At 51.3% G+C, this 14,705-nt stretch overlaps 6 protein-coding genes across 6 annotated transcripts; 3 read left to right on the plus strand and 3 right to left on the minus strand.

Annotated features, from left to right (window-relative positions):
- Positions 1-393, minus strand: HER10_EVM0002307 (uncharacterized protein; the record flags this gene model as incomplete). The annotated part of the gene is made up of 2 exons (XM_035472024.1): positions 1-136; positions 227-393. The coding sequence occupies 2 exons, from the start codon at positions 391-393 to the stop codon at positions 1-3; spliced, it is 303 nt and encodes a 100-aa protein (XP_035328968.1).
- Positions 394-2,213: 1,820 nt separating this feature from the next.
- On the minus strand, positions 2,214-3,293 carry HER10_EVM0000387 (uncharacterized protein; the record flags this gene model as incomplete). Its single annotated transcript, XM_035470172.1, has 1 exon — positions 2,214-3,293. One exon carries the CDS (start codon positions 3,291-3,293, stop codon positions 2,214-2,216), a length of 1,080 nt encoding a protein of 359 aa, XP_035328756.1.
- A 1,252-nt stretch (positions 3,294-4,545) lies between these two features.
- On the plus strand, positions 4,546-6,144 carry HER10_EVM0005299 (solid-state culture specific ATP-grasp domain-containing protein; the record flags this gene model as incomplete). Its single annotated transcript, XM_035474921.1, has 2 exons — positions 4,546-5,205; positions 5,302-6,144. The coding sequence occupies 2 exons, from the start codon at positions 4,546-4,548 to the stop codon at positions 6,142-6,144; spliced, it is 1,503 nt and encodes a 500-aa protein (XP_035329328.1).
- Positions 6,145-6,492: 348 nt separating this feature from the next.
- HER10_EVM0001252 (WD domain-containing protein) lies at positions 6,493-10,008 on the minus strand. Its single transcript, XM_035471007.1, has 3 exons — positions 9,513-10,008; positions 6,747-9,443; positions 6,493-6,690 (listed from the first exon to the last, which is right to left on the minus strand). The coding sequence occupies exons 1-3, from the start codon at positions 9,838-9,840 to the stop codon at positions 6,596-6,598; spliced, it is 3,120 nt and encodes a 1,039-aa protein (XP_035328851.1). The 5' UTR covers positions 9,841-10,008; the 3' UTR covers positions 6,493-6,595.
- A 757-nt stretch (positions 10,009-10,765) lies between these two features.
- Positions 10,766-11,800, plus strand: HER10_EVM0012734 (NmrA-like family protein; the record flags this gene model as incomplete). The annotated part of the gene is made up of 1 exon (XM_035482121.1): positions 10,766-11,800. One exon carries the CDS (start codon positions 10,766-10,768, stop codon positions 11,798-11,800), a length of 1,035 nt encoding a protein of 344 aa, XP_035330243.1.
- Positions 11,801-13,669: 1,869 nt separating this feature from the next.
- On the plus strand, positions 13,670-14,314 carry HER10_EVM0007484 (ribonuclease; the record flags this gene model as incomplete). Its single annotated transcript, XM_035477039.1, has 2 exons — positions 13,670-14,095; positions 14,202-14,314. The coding sequence occupies exons 1-2, from the start codon at positions 13,819-13,821 to the stop codon at positions 14,312-14,314; spliced, it is 390 nt and encodes a 129-aa protein (XP_035329612.1). The 5' UTR covers positions 13,670-13,818.
- Between the last annotated feature and the right edge of the window lie 391 nt (positions 14,315-14,705).

A 14,705-nucleotide genomic window follows, 5' to 3' on the forward strand; every position in this document is an offset into this window, starting at 1 on the left:
TCATGCCTTGTCGCACTTGAGTCTCCAGCTGCTCTGCGGCGAACAGACGACTGCACCATTGAACTTCAGAGTCGTCTTCGCCTGGCTGCTTCGTGCGTGGTTGTAAGTGATCCAAATACCATTCTGCGCAATGTTCCTGCCATCTGTCGATTTGCAGGCGGTGTTGACCTCATTCCACCATCCGGCCTTGAGCTGCAGCTCGTCTCTACGGTTCTCCATGGCCCACTTGAGGTCTCCGAAGCTCAGGTCATTTCCAGTCCAGAGACCGGAGCACAGCAGACGCTGGGCCTTGGTTGTAGCGCCAATATCTGCAGGCGCAGGCTCAGCAATTGCCTCCGGTGTAGGTGCAGCGAAAGCGCTGGCTGCGAGGAAGAGGATGGCTTGGAACTTCATTATTGCCGTCTTGGTGCCTTATGGGTATGTTTTTATAAAGAATTTGGCGTGGAGTTTTAGGGAGATGAAGGGCTGATTTTTGATTGTTGGACGGTATTATGAGAAGCTTTAATAGTTCCAATGACAAAGAGTTGCAGCCTCGAAAATCATAGATGTCACGCCAAATCGTTGATTCAAGTCCTTGCACACGATGACTTCAAGGCGACTGCCCGGCCATGGTAATTTCCATCGATAGCATCCAAGAACACGCTATGCCTTACATGTTGTACATGACTTGTACCGGCGGGTCGACGTTCAACCCAACTGAGTCCCTGATTTGCTCACTTGTCCGTAGGAGCCCACTACAGCGAAGCATCCCGCCGGTGAACGGATGTCGGCAGGGTAAATTTCGCGAACGATGATCAACAGCTTGATTTGGTGACCTCAATTCTAGCGGCCATCCCGTATACACAAAAATCACGGAGTAGTCCGCGTATTCAGGTACACATGATTCAGTACAAGACAAGCAAAAGGTCCAAAGCTCTAACAGGTTGGACGTTAGAACAGGGCTTTACGAAAGCGAGTTATTCGGCTCCGAACCTTTGTAAACTGGGACTCGGGCCAACGAACAGTCCGCCAATACAATTAAGGCGCTTGAACCACGCAGGGTTTACAAAGCTTAAATGATTAAACACCGCTGCAATCTTCGCTAGCTGTTCGTATTACACACGAAATGGTTGGCGCATATTGGGGAAGAGAGATTAAATGTGAATGATCTGTTGATTGCGAGACGGAGCTATCCTGAGAAATTGGCTAGCTCTTCCACGTTCGGGATGTTTCTCCTCTACCTAACATGAAGTAGGTACATTAAAATCATCAACGTCTGGACCTTCACTCGAAAGGAAGTTTCAGTGTTATGGTATGGAACATCACAATCCGCCGACATGAGTCAATCGTATTTCAGCTCCGGGCTAAATGTTGGAATTTAGTTGAGCAGAAATTGAATAAGACTAGAACAGAAGTCCCCGACTCACGATTCCGGAAAATTACTTGGGTTCAGGCTAGTAACGGGAAACTCGGATAACCGGGTACCGCAAGTCATGCGGTGGGCGACTTTGGAAACAAAGGAGCGCGGTTATCACCAGAACTTCATCATCTCTAGCCGTTCAAGTGAGTTGGAACATCTGGGTATTATGCGGTAGGTCATATCAAAGACGACGTAGTCGATCTTGTGTAGACGGTAGAATCTCTGAGCCCATTGTTCGTTAGAGTTCCCCAATTACAAACTCTGTTACCTGTTTCCTGATCCCTGTACATATGCTTTTCCACACGCAATCATTCATAGTTGCTATGAATTGAGAACCGCCACGTCTCATATCGCAGTGCTTCCGCTGCGGCAGGCCTTGGTCTCCCACTGCTATGCTAACCACAGCGACCTTATCTCCTGTCAATTAATATGCTGGAGACTTTATGATCATTCTTGGTCTAGCCTAGTACGGTGAGGTGAGCTGTTGATATGTGGATCGATGATGCGTGTCAAACAGTCGTGGGTACCAGTGAGGACGTTAGCTCAACTTCTAATCATGACATCTCACCATTTGTACCGAGGTTCGAGTATCATCTCAACCAAATAGACAATACACTACTTGCTATCTTAGACCTTTTGCCATTCTCTCAGAGCCTCGACTGAGCCTCCTCTGCTAGACAAGTCTCAACTCAATTCACGGTTTGCTGTACGTAGACTTCACAAGCACACGTGGTTGCCTAAGAACTCCCCTTTTCACGGAGCCAAGTCTCATATTGGACAAGACACATTTCGGACACAATATACCACTATATTCTCATTCTCTCACCAAGATTCCAAGCCGTTCCGAATATCCATCATCTTCAGGAACGTTCCTTCGCACCGCGTCTTGATGTCTTGACACAAGAGCCAGCGCCGCAACAAAGCGGGAAACTTCGGCGGCAATCATGCTGTTGTCGTTATCGTCTCCATAGAAATCCCTGGAGGCGTAGTCTGGCATCGCATAGAACTTGCTACCGTTCTCATCAAAAACCTGTTGGCCATGGTCGGAATACAACCAGGTTCCCAAGACACGCATTGCATGATTTTGCATGACCGTTTGCTTTCGGCGCAAGCGGCCATCAATGAGCCACAACTTTGAATCTCTACGTCCCCTCAGACACCTCGAGGCTTGCACCAATGAGTCATACTCATTGAAACGGTTCTTCGAAAGCCCCATGAATGACAGTTGTTGTCTGAAGCGTTGTCTGGTAAGTTGGTGGTGGTTATTCCAATCTGTGATCCTTTCATACCGTAGGAGTTCCTCTACGGTCCATGTGGGATCGAATCCGATTGCGATATGTCTGACTCCTACGAGTCCATTCTCCTTTGAGAAAAAGGGCAACTCTTGGCACAACGGCATGAAGTCTGGGAAGGAACGGATGGATTGCAAGACAAACAAGTCTGATTCGGGGAAAACAGATAACCACTGATTTCTCTTCCCGTCGCTGATTTTGAAGATGGCAGAATCGTTTGACGGGAAACGAATTCTCCTCTGAGGAGCTCCTCGGGTGGGATTATACCTACGGTGCATAGCTACGCGGGACTCTTTGCAGGCAGTCCAAAGGCCTCCGTCGATAGCGTACGATGAACGATTTCCGGCAGTCCAAGAAGGCGTAGTCATGTCTTCGGTTGAGAGTGGCGCAGCTAGTACCTGCTTTTGACCCTCCCTGACTCTTTCAACAAGGTGGTTTTGTTCGAATATCTCGGTCTTCGTAGATAAGGAGACGATGGGAATTTCTACCACTGAGAAGTAGTGGACGCCTCGACGGCCGTGAGGTCGAACGGCGTTCTTCCAAATCATATCTCTAATCTCGCGTGGGAGGCGTGGAAAGCGGGGGAAATCAAGGTTAGACATCGTAGAATGATAATGAATGAATAACGCAGCAGATTAGAAAGACAATGCGCTGTGGAAAGTTTGTTGGAGGAGAGCCCAGGTTTCGCGTAGTTGACAAATATGTGTAATAGCTGGTCTAGCTGAATGGGAAGAGAGATGTGTTGAAGAAGATTGGAATAGTCTGAAAAGGAACCAGCTTCTTACGTATCATGTTTAACATCTATCTCCGAAAGACAGCGTGATAAAGCACTGGAATAGTAATAGCCGGAGATATGATCACTCGGGAGAAGGACTTTGCCATCTCCGCCACGAACAATGCCGCTATCACGTGGATCAATGTCCATTGAGGTATTGAAAATATCGTTCCCATTTGTTTGGTTCCAGAGAACTCCTGAAGTCTTTGCTTCGTTAGCCTGAACAATGCCGAAGTCTGCCCTTGCTTCTTCAATGACATACTAGAAGAAAAACTTCGGTACAGGATTTCATGCCAGAACGGAGACCTGCATGCAACATGCCGCGACGTAAACTGGATGTCGTGGTTCAGAATCTAGCATCTCCAACAATCTGCGTTGCTAGGGTAAATAATGCGAGATGTAATCCTCATCAGTAGTCGTAAGCGATTAAGGTTACCAAGAACCGCCCGGGTAGGCCGCAAAGGTCGAGGCGGCATCTCACGACAACACACTTTTTACCTCAAATAGGTCATTCATCCTGGAGTTTTCGAGGCCAGAAACTGTCTAGTCAAGCCGTAAGACTGCCTGCTGCCGAGAAATCACAGCTGTCTTGTTTACCGGACAGCGACGTCAAAGGTCTCACATGAGACCCGCCTATCGAGTCGATCACTGGGCGCTCCGGTCAAAGTGAACCCCCAACTGACGCCCTGCAAACGTGGATGGAGATGACGACATTAATATCCATGCATAATCCCTCTGTTTGTGATATCCTATCTACTTCTCTCCCTTCCGAGAGGCGGGAGATGGCGCCACAGCCTCGGCGCACAACCTCTCACGAGCCCGGAAGATTTGCGTTGAGTGACCAATATCTCCCGGATGTGTCAAACACGTCAAACGTACCACAGCCGCAAGTTTCCGATCTTCTTAAATCGCATGTCGCAATGGTATATTTACATCCCCCTCCAGCCGTGGGTTCTTGCTCTTCAAGGACAATATTTCTGCGAGCCAAGATCAAGTCAGAAAAACAAAGGCTTTATAACAATACACAGCCCTACGCACAATTGAAGTCATACTTTTGAGGAGAGGCAAACATAACAACAATGATAGAACTGCCAAAAATCACCTTAGACACGACCCTCACAGACCTCTACCGCCGCGCAAGCCCTCGAAATGCAGACAAACGTATCGCCCAAGTCTTCTGTCTCGTCAACTCCAGCTCAGAACTCACCCCCAACGTGCCACGCAATGCAAAATACCTCTACCAAGACAGCCCCTTCAACGCAGTTCCACGAGATCCATCCAGCAGCAGACTGCCAGCTGATGATGACGGAAGACAGCAGCAGCGCGCACTGGCTGTGAAGTACCTCTCGCTGATCCCGCAACGAGACGCCTTCATCAGCGGCAACACAGCCGTCGTCCTCTTCCACACCATGAACTCGAAGAAACGAAATTTGCACGATATACGCGAGACGGAAACGACGCTCTCTGTGCTATCCAAGACCCAACGTCCAGATCTTACCTTCTGCCCCGGGCCCTCCGAAATCCCCGTTGAAGAAGCCGGCATCGATCTGATTGCCTGTAAATTTGTTCTCGACGTGCTCGAATCATATAGTAACCTCATCTTCCCCCCTGAGACACACTGGTTTCTCAACTCCAAGGCTGCGCTAGCACTATCAGGCCTTCCTACCCCGAAAACAAACATTCTCAAGGTCGATGGCTTGGCTGGTGATGCGTGGGCATGCTGTTCTTCCTGCAGCAGCGTAGATGCAGCAGATTTCATCATCCCGGAATCCTGCACAGGAAGCCGGGGCAGATGGTTGAAGGAGCAAAGCGACAAGATCTACGCGGATCTCGAGTCTCAACCCCTGCCGTTTGTCCTCAAGAACCAGCAGACCTTGGGCGGTGCGGGGACGTATATCATCAACACCGAGAATAAGCGTCAAAAGCTGGTACAGGACTTTAGGAACGGCGTCCTTCGCAAGCTGCTTTCTGCAGTGACGGAGTCAAACGCTCATCTCCAGCCCGCAGCTCTGATCGTCTCTGATGTGGTTGAGGATCCTGTAGAAAACTATGGCTTGACGTTCTTCGTCACAGACGATGGTAATGAGCCGATTTTCCTGGCTGCATCGGAGCAGATGACAGATGGCGATAGCGCGTGGATCGGGAGCACCATTAACTACCGCCGTCAAGAACAGCTGGAGAAGAAGTTTGGGCTGTTGGTCAAAAGGGTTGCGACCTGGCTGAGAGGATATGGGTACGTCGGACCAGCGGGAGCTGATGTCCTGGAAACAACATCGTCAACGGCACCGTACTCTAAGACTAATGGTGTGGCGAACGGAGCTTCCACCACCATCTCTCATTCAGTGAATGGTGCCTCCGACTTCTCCGACTTCCACATCGTCGACCTCAACGTCAGAACATCAGGGTCAATGTGCCTACCCCTCCTACGAACTCACTTCACCACCTGCGGCCTTTGGAGCGCATCCTCCTTCTCCATCAGCTACAAAGACTCCCGCGACGCCTTCATCGAGTCCTTCCGGAGTGAATTCGAGACAGGGAGGATGTGCGTGATCAGCTGGTACGATGATACGGACACGGGCTGTGGCCTGGCTGATGTGGCAGTCGGTGCCGAGGATGTGGATGAGTTGCGTACGGCAATGAAGAGAGTTCGAGATTTGACGGAGCAGGTGACCTTCTAGTGTTCGTGTATAAGCAAGTGAGAAAGTGGAAGAGCTGTGGTAGGTACATTCTGACTTACGAGGCCTGAGAATGTTCTCTCAGATAGACCACGAACAATACCCTAGACAGAGGAACTTGGCCGGTACGAATCAGGCGAAGCTTTGCGAGCACGTGAGAAAGTAATATGGAATGATATTCACGAGCTTGAGCTCAACTGAAACTGTATCTTGACCACGCCCGTCCCACCCCAAAGTAAGGCCAGCGTAAAGAGATGATGCCTGACTCGCCGTGCCCACCCCATTCATAAACACCCAATAGGTACGCCGACTCCCGAAACCTGCCGACGAACACGCTTTGCCGGCCCTTTTGCTTCTCATCATGCCAACTACCAGTAAGGTTACTTGGTAGGTATACTATACAAACGCTGCATCTTCGTTATTAGACCAGACTTTTCATCCTTCAGCCTATCCCTTATGCCTCAATCTCCATTGCACCGTCACTCTCGAGATTGAGGTCGAGGACACGAGCATACTGGATGGTCAGTCGTTGGAGTTCCCTGAATTTACCTGAGCGATTATTAGCCTGGCTACCTCATGAAGAGTGAACCATCGAATCAACTTACCGAGAATCATGACAACGCCCTTCAGGAGCTCCTTACGGTCCCAGCCACATATCTCGTCCTCCTGGCTAAACCAACCTCGGCCTCCCTCGCTCGGCTTCTCGTCCGTGTCTCTCAAGATACCGCCAAGCAAGCTGTTAAGGAGCTCTTCAACCTTGCCTCGATGACCCTCGGCACCAAGACGCTTCGCATACATGAACAAGTAGAGGCGGAACTCGTCCCTTGCATCCAGGTGTAGAGCCGCGGCAATGCGGTTTTCAAGGTGAGCAATACTCACCGTTGATTCAAAGCCCTCAAAGCCGTCTTTTGTCAGCAACATTTTGACAATGCGCTGCAAGGTGTAGGCGCGACCCTTCAGAAGGAACTCATTCGTCGTGTGCCTTTCGAGGTAGGGAATGATGCCGGCGGAAACGTTGGCCGTACTGTCATCCTTGGGCTTCGCGGGCGTGACGGGTCCAACGGCAGTCGACTGCAGAGCGCCAATGGATGAGTCGTTGCTGTTCCAGTACTGGGAGCCAACAGCCCACCAGGCTTCGCTTACCCGCTGCCATGTGAACATGTCCCGGGTGTAGCAGTAGCCGTCTCCGTTGGTCAGCGTCACCACAATGTGGCCCGCCGAGTTCAGTTGAGCTGATGTGATGCCGGGACCTGGTGTTGTTGTATTGAGGTTGAGCGATGTTGTCGCGAGTTCGAGGACGGGGCCTAGTGATACTGGGGGATGCAGAGCTGCTTGCCTTTGTAGGTCCCAGACGTGGCACAAGCCGACAGCGTTGATGCAAAGCAAATAATTATTGCGACATTCGAGGATGACTGGTTGGGATTCCATGATGATTGGGTTCATCAATCGTCGTCCAGCGGGTGTCCAGGTGTAGATACTGCCATCTTCGCATGCCACTGCCCAGAAGTTCTTGTTGCCAGTGACAAGAATGACTGCTCTCGGCAGGTAGTCCTGCCAAAGAAGCGTCCCACGCTTGGTGGCAGAAATGAATGAGGGGTCCCTGATTTGAGCAGGGTTTCGGGCCTCAAGAATGATGTTTTCGGGCACCTTGGAGGCGTCATCTGTGCTGCTTTCCGGGAGCAAGACCCCCCGTTCGAGCGGCCTCACAATCTGAGATCTGACTTTGGGTACAGCCAGTCGAATTTGCGCAAAGGCAATCGATGGGTTCAACACCGCAGGCCTGAGATACTCGGGTGTGGGTACAACGCCGTAAGCAGCCGGCACGACCGAAGCTGGCTCGACGCCATCGACGCCGTTCAGTACCACAGGCGTTGGCCCCGTTGCCTGCCGCTTTGATGCGGGATCCTCTTCGTCCTCGCCCTCGATGACTGGGGTCTTGCGCTTATTTCCGAGCAGCATGGCAGCAACGCCGCCTTTGGGAAGACCCTCGAATGGTCTTTCGAGGTCTAGAATGGTCTGAGGTGTATCGTTCTGTGCAGCCTTCGACGTCGAGGTTGAGCCGACTAGCTGGGTTTGAGGGAGAGACGATTGGCCGGTGCCGGATGAGGATACAAGGAGAGGCGCAACACGTTTCCTACCGTCCTTGCCAACCGTCACCCGGGACTTGAGCTCCTTGACTCTCTCCCCCGACTTATCGCCATTCTCTTCTGCAGGCTTCTCTCTCTCTTTCTCTGGCTCGACATTGCCATTCGTGGGCCTCGGCGTTGATGTGCCCGTGGCTGTCCCATTGCCAACCGGTTTGGTGCCGTTGGTCGCAGGCGTTGCTGCTTTGGAGGAACCCGGGTCACCCATCAAGGCGCCCATCCTTGACTCTGCAGCTCGAGACTCGCCAGCTTTACTTTGATTCTCCAGGTTCAGACCTTCTATGTCCTCTGCAATACCCATGCCTTTCCTTGACGCGCCGTACTTCTGAAGAGCCTTGTCATTTTCGCCAGCGTCCGCAACCCAGCCAAGCTCCCCGTGATCCAACGAGATTCCGAGGAGTGTGCCGTCTAAGCTGGCGGCGAAAATGGTAGTTCCGTCGGGTGACCAGGCCAAGTCAGAGATGGATTTGCTGGCTACATCCTGAAGAATGACGACAGGTCGTGAGGTGTTCGTGTTCCAGATACTCAGGGTCTTGTCTTGGCCTGCTGAGGCTATAACAGTGACCAAGGCATTGTTGTCTGGCTGCTCCGCCGGGTTCTCCGTATGAAACAGGCGTGGCGAGAACATGCAGACCTCAGTCGGCCCTTCGTGGCCGATTAGGTTGATCTCACTGTCCCATCGTGTTCGTTCAATTATCGCGACTGAGCTGACAGGACCATTGACGGCGTTTGGAGCGGCAATGTGGTTCCCATCAGGAGACCAGGAGCATCGCCGAAAGTATGTAGTCAACGGTGAACTCTTAAAGGGCCCGCTGATTGTTTGCTCCAGCACAAAGTTGTTAACCATATCATGTTGCGTCGCATTCGGTGCAGGTGGCGTGAAACGAAAGATTTTGATTGTTCGATCGTCGCTGGCGGTCGCGAAGAACTTATTTGCAGGGTCGAACGTGATGCCTTTTACGTGACTTGAGTGGACGGTTATGGTCTTGAGCTTCTCGAAGCTATGGCCCGACCAGACCACAATCTTAGAGTCCAAGCCAACCGACACCAGTATGGAGGAATCGTAGGACCAGGCAAGGTCCTGAACATCGTTCTCGTGTCCGACGAGTCGCTTGTACGTCTTCCAGTTCTCGACCGGTGGGGGTTCGGCGCCAAGTCCTGTAACATTGCATTAGCATCCGTCACGTCGAGGGCATAGCGCATTGGGTTTCGGCAGGAGCGCATTACCAAAGGAAGCGACCGGAGGGTTCTTGTCAAGATGGTAGACGCAAATAAGCTTGTCATCGGCACCTGATGCGAGATATCGACCATTTGGAGAGAAGCGAACAGAATGGATGGTGCCGAGGTGATGGCTCATGTGGCAGAGCTGTCTCGGCTTGCCTTCTGCGTCACCATTCGCATCGCCATAGATGGCCTCGGTTGACCACACTCTGACATGGCCATCGCCTCCAGCGGTCGCGAGTCGTTTCCCATCGGAGGATACGTGACAGCTGTACACCTCGAAGTCCTTCTGCTCGCCGGAGTGGCTCAGCCACGTAGGCTTAATGACGCGCATCGCGAAGGGCCCCCAGTGTCATTTAGATCCGGTCCACGGTCGGAGAGGAGGGTCTGTAAGAGAATGCGACGTCGATCGGGGTGTTGCTGAGCTTCTCGTCGATGAGTAAGGCGTTGCGATTGATGCGCCACGATGTGGTTAGTGATAGTGAAGCTGGGGAAACTTAAAGCTGAATACGCAAAAAATGGCGACAAACCAAACAGGTGGGCACAAATTGGGGTTGATTGAATCCCAAGAAAACGCGTTTTGCGGAGCTCGGACGCCCTGGAATTCGCGTCCAAAGCTCCTGCTGCTGCGTGCGCTAAATGAACGGCCAATTGACACCAAAACTAAGTACAAAGGTACGTGAGTACGTCCCGTCTTGAGCTGCTGCACAGACCACCTTCCCGGTCTCACATAGGCTCGGGACGGATTAATGACCCTCCTCAATGTACGTTACCTCTACTGCATAAGAAGGAGCGAAGGGTGAAAGATGAGGTAATCGCCTTCCTTCCTCTCAACTCCCCGGAGCCGGACAATTGTGGTGGAGCATCTTGCCGGCGCTGCCGCGGAGCGGAGTCGGCTCGCAATTCCTCCTCGAGGATCCACATTTCCGTGATAATTAGCCCAAAATCGGTCTTTCTGTTCATCCATCTTTATCTTCATCTCTTTACCTTAGGATTCTGGTCGGCGAAAGATGCCACGGCAAGACCATAACAAATCAAGCTGACAAAATTTGCTCGATTCCCCTTATCCAGTGGTAACGTTATCAACGTTATCCATCATTCATGACTGAAATGTTCCGTTTAGAAACGACATAGCCTCAAATCTTTAATAATTTTATAAAGATGAACGAATTGGTATCTTCCCTCATGTGCTTCCTATTGCATACTTGTATCACGCTCTTCTTCTTGCATACTTAAAAAAAGCTACCGCCAAATCCAACATGAGTTCACACGAGAAGAAGATCTTGGTCGTCCTGGGCGCTACTGGAAACCAAGGCGGATCGGTAGTTCAAACATTCCTGAACGACACAACTTTGTCCAGCCATTGGCACGTACGAGGTGTAACTCGAAACCCATCCTCTGAGTCCGCGGCCAAATTATCAAGGCTTGGAGCGGAAATGGTCTCTGCCTCCCTCGGCTCCGTTTCGGAGCTCAAGTCAGCTTTCGAAGACACAACGGCGATTTTTGCAGTGACGGACTTCTGGAGTGCGATCAAGACCGAAGAGGTGAAACACAGAGTCCAAAGCGAAGAAATTGACATCGCGATTGCTACTCAGGATCTAGAAGAGACTTGGGGCAGAAATATCGCAACAGCGGCAGCCGGAATACCGACCCTGGAGCGCTTCATCTTCAGCAGTCTTCCACCTGTCTCCCAACTCAGTCAAGGAAAGCTGAAGAACGTTCACCACTTTGACGGCAAAGCCAACGTTCTCCAATACATTCGACAAGAACATCCTACACTCTGGGTCAAGACTTCACAGATTTTAGTTGGATTCTACAACTCCAACATCTTACCCGATTCATATTTCGGACCAAAATTCAATCCATTAACAGGAAAATCCGAGTTCGAGGGGCCCGTGAGTGACGACAATCTTATACCGTTCATCGATGCTTCGTCCAGCACCGGAAACTTTGTCAGGGCTTTGGTTCTTGATGCGCCAGCGGGTACAATCTTGGCGGCTTACGACGAGATGAAGTCACTTGGAGAGTGCGTCAAGTTTCTACGTAGGGAAACGGGTCGGGACTTTGTTTTTGTGCAAAGAACTGTCGATGAGATGGCGGCCGAATCGCCGCTAGGTCGTGAGGCCCCTGAGAGCTGGGTTTGGCTCGCAGAATATGGCCTCTTTGGAGAGAAAGTCGAAGAATGGAAAGAGCTCCTGACATTGCCCGGAGGTCGAGAAAACAGGATTGAAACGGTCAAAGTCGACGAATGGCTTTCAGCACAGGACTGGAGCAAGGCATTTCAATCGGCTTAGTGCAGTTATGCAGTCGCAGCATCTTCATTGTCACGAAACGCAGGATGAAAAAGCTAGCAGTTTTGCTCCTCATTGTCAAACGATTGATCGGTATTTTGTTCAAGCCAATGTCATGTGAATATGGTACGGCATTTCCATGGAACTGACTCCTTGTTTTTCTACTTGCGGCAAATGTCTTCGGACTTTGGCTTATCAGGTATCCATGGTTTTCATCAATCTTATTATCTTGTTGCTGTCGCTTCCATCTTTAGTCCTTGGTCCATGTCGAGCCCATGCCTTCGCGATAACATGTTAAAAGATAGTATACACCGGCCGACGCCGACAAAGAAACTCGCGATATCGCAACTCGCTGGCAACCAATTCTTAAGCGAAGCATCCGACATTGAGATGTCTTGCCTGATCGAGCACCAACGCCGATGCGGGCACAACAACCCGTGGCCACACTGCATCACATGCGAGCCTGACAACATGGAAAGCCAAGAACCCAAGGAGAAGGTGCAAGCAGGTCCGGGCGTCTCCGACAACAGCTAAAGACCACATACAATCAGGTAGAGAGATATGCCTCGAATCACATTGTCCGGCATCGGGTGAGCGGCACTTGATCCCTGTTTTCAAGGGGCGCATCTCCCCCACTGAAGCTTGATTAAGGTTAAGCAAGGAAACTGGTTGCAAGAAATGAAGGTGGAGCTTCGACAGCTAGGAAACTTTCGACTATGTTGATGTGGTGCAATCAAATTGGCTCGCGGCCGGATTATCTACTGGCTTGTACTCTAAACACTGTATCTAAAGTAGACTACAAGCTCTCACATGGAACTGCTGTATTTGATGGGAACAAACGGCAAGTACAATCACTGGAAACCACACTGAAATCGTGAGGAAGAAGATTGATGACTTCTCCACCCACTGAATGATTACTTACGCTGATCTCCCGGCGATGGGACGAACGCGCCACGGCTGAGCTGTAACCCCATGGAGAAGGTAGCTAACGAGGCAACCTGTAAGCTTCGCAGCAGGCGCTTAAGCTGAAAGGCTGCTTTGCTTTTGCCTCTCCCCCAGACAGGTTGCAGCCCACCAGAGCGCAGACAAACCCCCGTGGCAGAATGATAGGGACAGCCCGAACGTTTCAAAATCCACTTCGAGGTTAAGCCTATTTTGACAGCTGGTTAAGAGAATGGTGGATCGGAGCTGGCCGCCAGGGGGTGAATAATAGGCAAAGGAGGGAAACCGCAGGGAATCAGGGACTGAGAGGGACGCAACTCAAGACTCAAATGCGGGGATTTCCAACGCCGTGTGGGACGGGAGACACGGGAAAGACTTCCTCACACGGCTTAGGAACGCTTTTTGTCTTCTTGATGACATTACACAGTTGGTGCTTGGCCCGGGATTGGGGTCGCAATGCCGTCGGTAGATGCGCCTGACTAGCGCACGACATCCATGTCCGCAACACCACTCAAAGGGTGCCATGAAAGCACTGGGCACAACTTGGTTTGTTAGTCCTCGAGGTGTCAGCAAGCGCGCAAGTCTTAGCAGCAACAACACTACGGTTACACTAACGAAGCTGAGTGGGAACCATTCAAGGCTCGAGTTGAACCAAGGCGGACCGGACAGGTTTCCCATGTGTTATGGCCTCTTTTATTTTCCAACCAACCACGGCGGCGTTCCTGGCCATGCGCGATAAGATCCCTAAAAACACCTTCCGCATTAAGGACCGGGGATCGACAAGTGGACACGGCGGAGTCGCGGACGCGCTGACACCGCTACCCTGGGAGACTTGGGGACTTTGTGCTCTCGCTTGGCTGTTGCTTGCCGTACTGTAGCATCACACTGGAGTCGGGGTCCTCACAATAATTGGAAAGTCAAGTTGGCCTTCTATTTACAGACAACTTTCGTGTATAAAGACGATGAGGGCTCCCACGATCATTCAGACTTAAGAGAAGCTCCTCAGGCCCAGTCATTCAGTCTTCGTCTCCCAGCCCACAACCATCCCCTTCCCAACAACACCAACCACAACCGCCAAGATGCAGTTCTCCGTTGTCCTCGTCTCCCTCTTTGCCCTGGCCGTCTCCGCCGCTCCCGCCGAGATCCAGAAGCGCTCCACCACCTGCGGCAGCACCACCTACTCCACCGCCCAGGTCAACGCCGCCTCCAGCGCCGCCTGCACCCACGTCAAGGCCGGCACCGTCGCCGGCAGCTCCACCTACCCCCACCGCTACAACAACTACGAGGGCTTCGACTTTGACGTCACCGGCCCGTGGTACGAGTTCCCTATCAAGACCAGCGGCGTCTACACCGGAGGTGAGTTACCCCCCAATCGTCATGTGCGACATGTTTGAGTGGTGCAAGCGTCGCTCGAGTGGTCCTGCACTCCTTCAGATACTCAGTTTACTGACTCTCCATCCAGGCTCCCCCGGTGCCGACCGTGTCGTCATCAACGCTTCTTGCGGCCAGGCTGGCCAGATCACCCACACTGGCGCCAGCGGCAACAACTTCGTTGGCTGCTCCGGTACCTCCTAAATGCTGGATTAGAGGACTTTGGTGGGATTGAAGGGGATGTGATTATGAAAAGGTCCAAGGGCCTGCTTATGGGTTATGAAAATTCACTTCTGCACATATTAAGCCTATCGAATATACATAACTGTCAAAATCTTATGGCTGCGATGCTTGAGCATCTTGTTTCATTGTGAAATGTTTCCCAAGATATAATGACAACACCATGGCACAGGTACCAACCCAAGGTACATGTAGGCATACAGCCATGTTCTCCCGAGTGGCTTGAAGCGGTTTGTGGAGTATTGGACATATGACAACTAGGTATTATCGTAGAATCTGCTTCATTCCTGTCTTCGTGGATGATTATTGGCGTGAATCAACACTAGTATGCAGTTCTGCAGACATGTACACACTA

Source organism: Colletotrichum scovillei (assembly GCF_011075155.1).
Source record: "Colletotrichum scovillei strain TJNH1 chromosome Unknown Contig00009, whole genome shotgun sequence".
Taxonomy (NCBI): domain Eukaryota; kingdom Fungi; phylum Ascomycota; class Sordariomycetes; order Glomerellales; family Glomerellaceae; genus Colletotrichum; species Colletotrichum scovillei.

Excerpts from the sequence above, each read along its gene's own strand:
- HER10_EVM0001252 (XM_035471007.1), bottom strand. The coding sequence starts at position 9,840 with ATGCGCGTCATTAAGCCTACGTGGCTGAGCCACTCCGGCGAGCAGAAG. Across the intron at positions 9,444-9,512 it reads CCCTCCGGTCGCTTCCTTTG|GACTTGGCGCCGAACCCCCA; the intron begins GTAATGCGCTCC and ends GCAATGTTACAG. Across the intron at positions 6,691-6,746 it reads GGGCGTTGTCATGATTCTCG|GTAAATTCAGGGAACTCCAA; the intron begins GTAAGTTGATTC and ends ATAATCGCTCAG.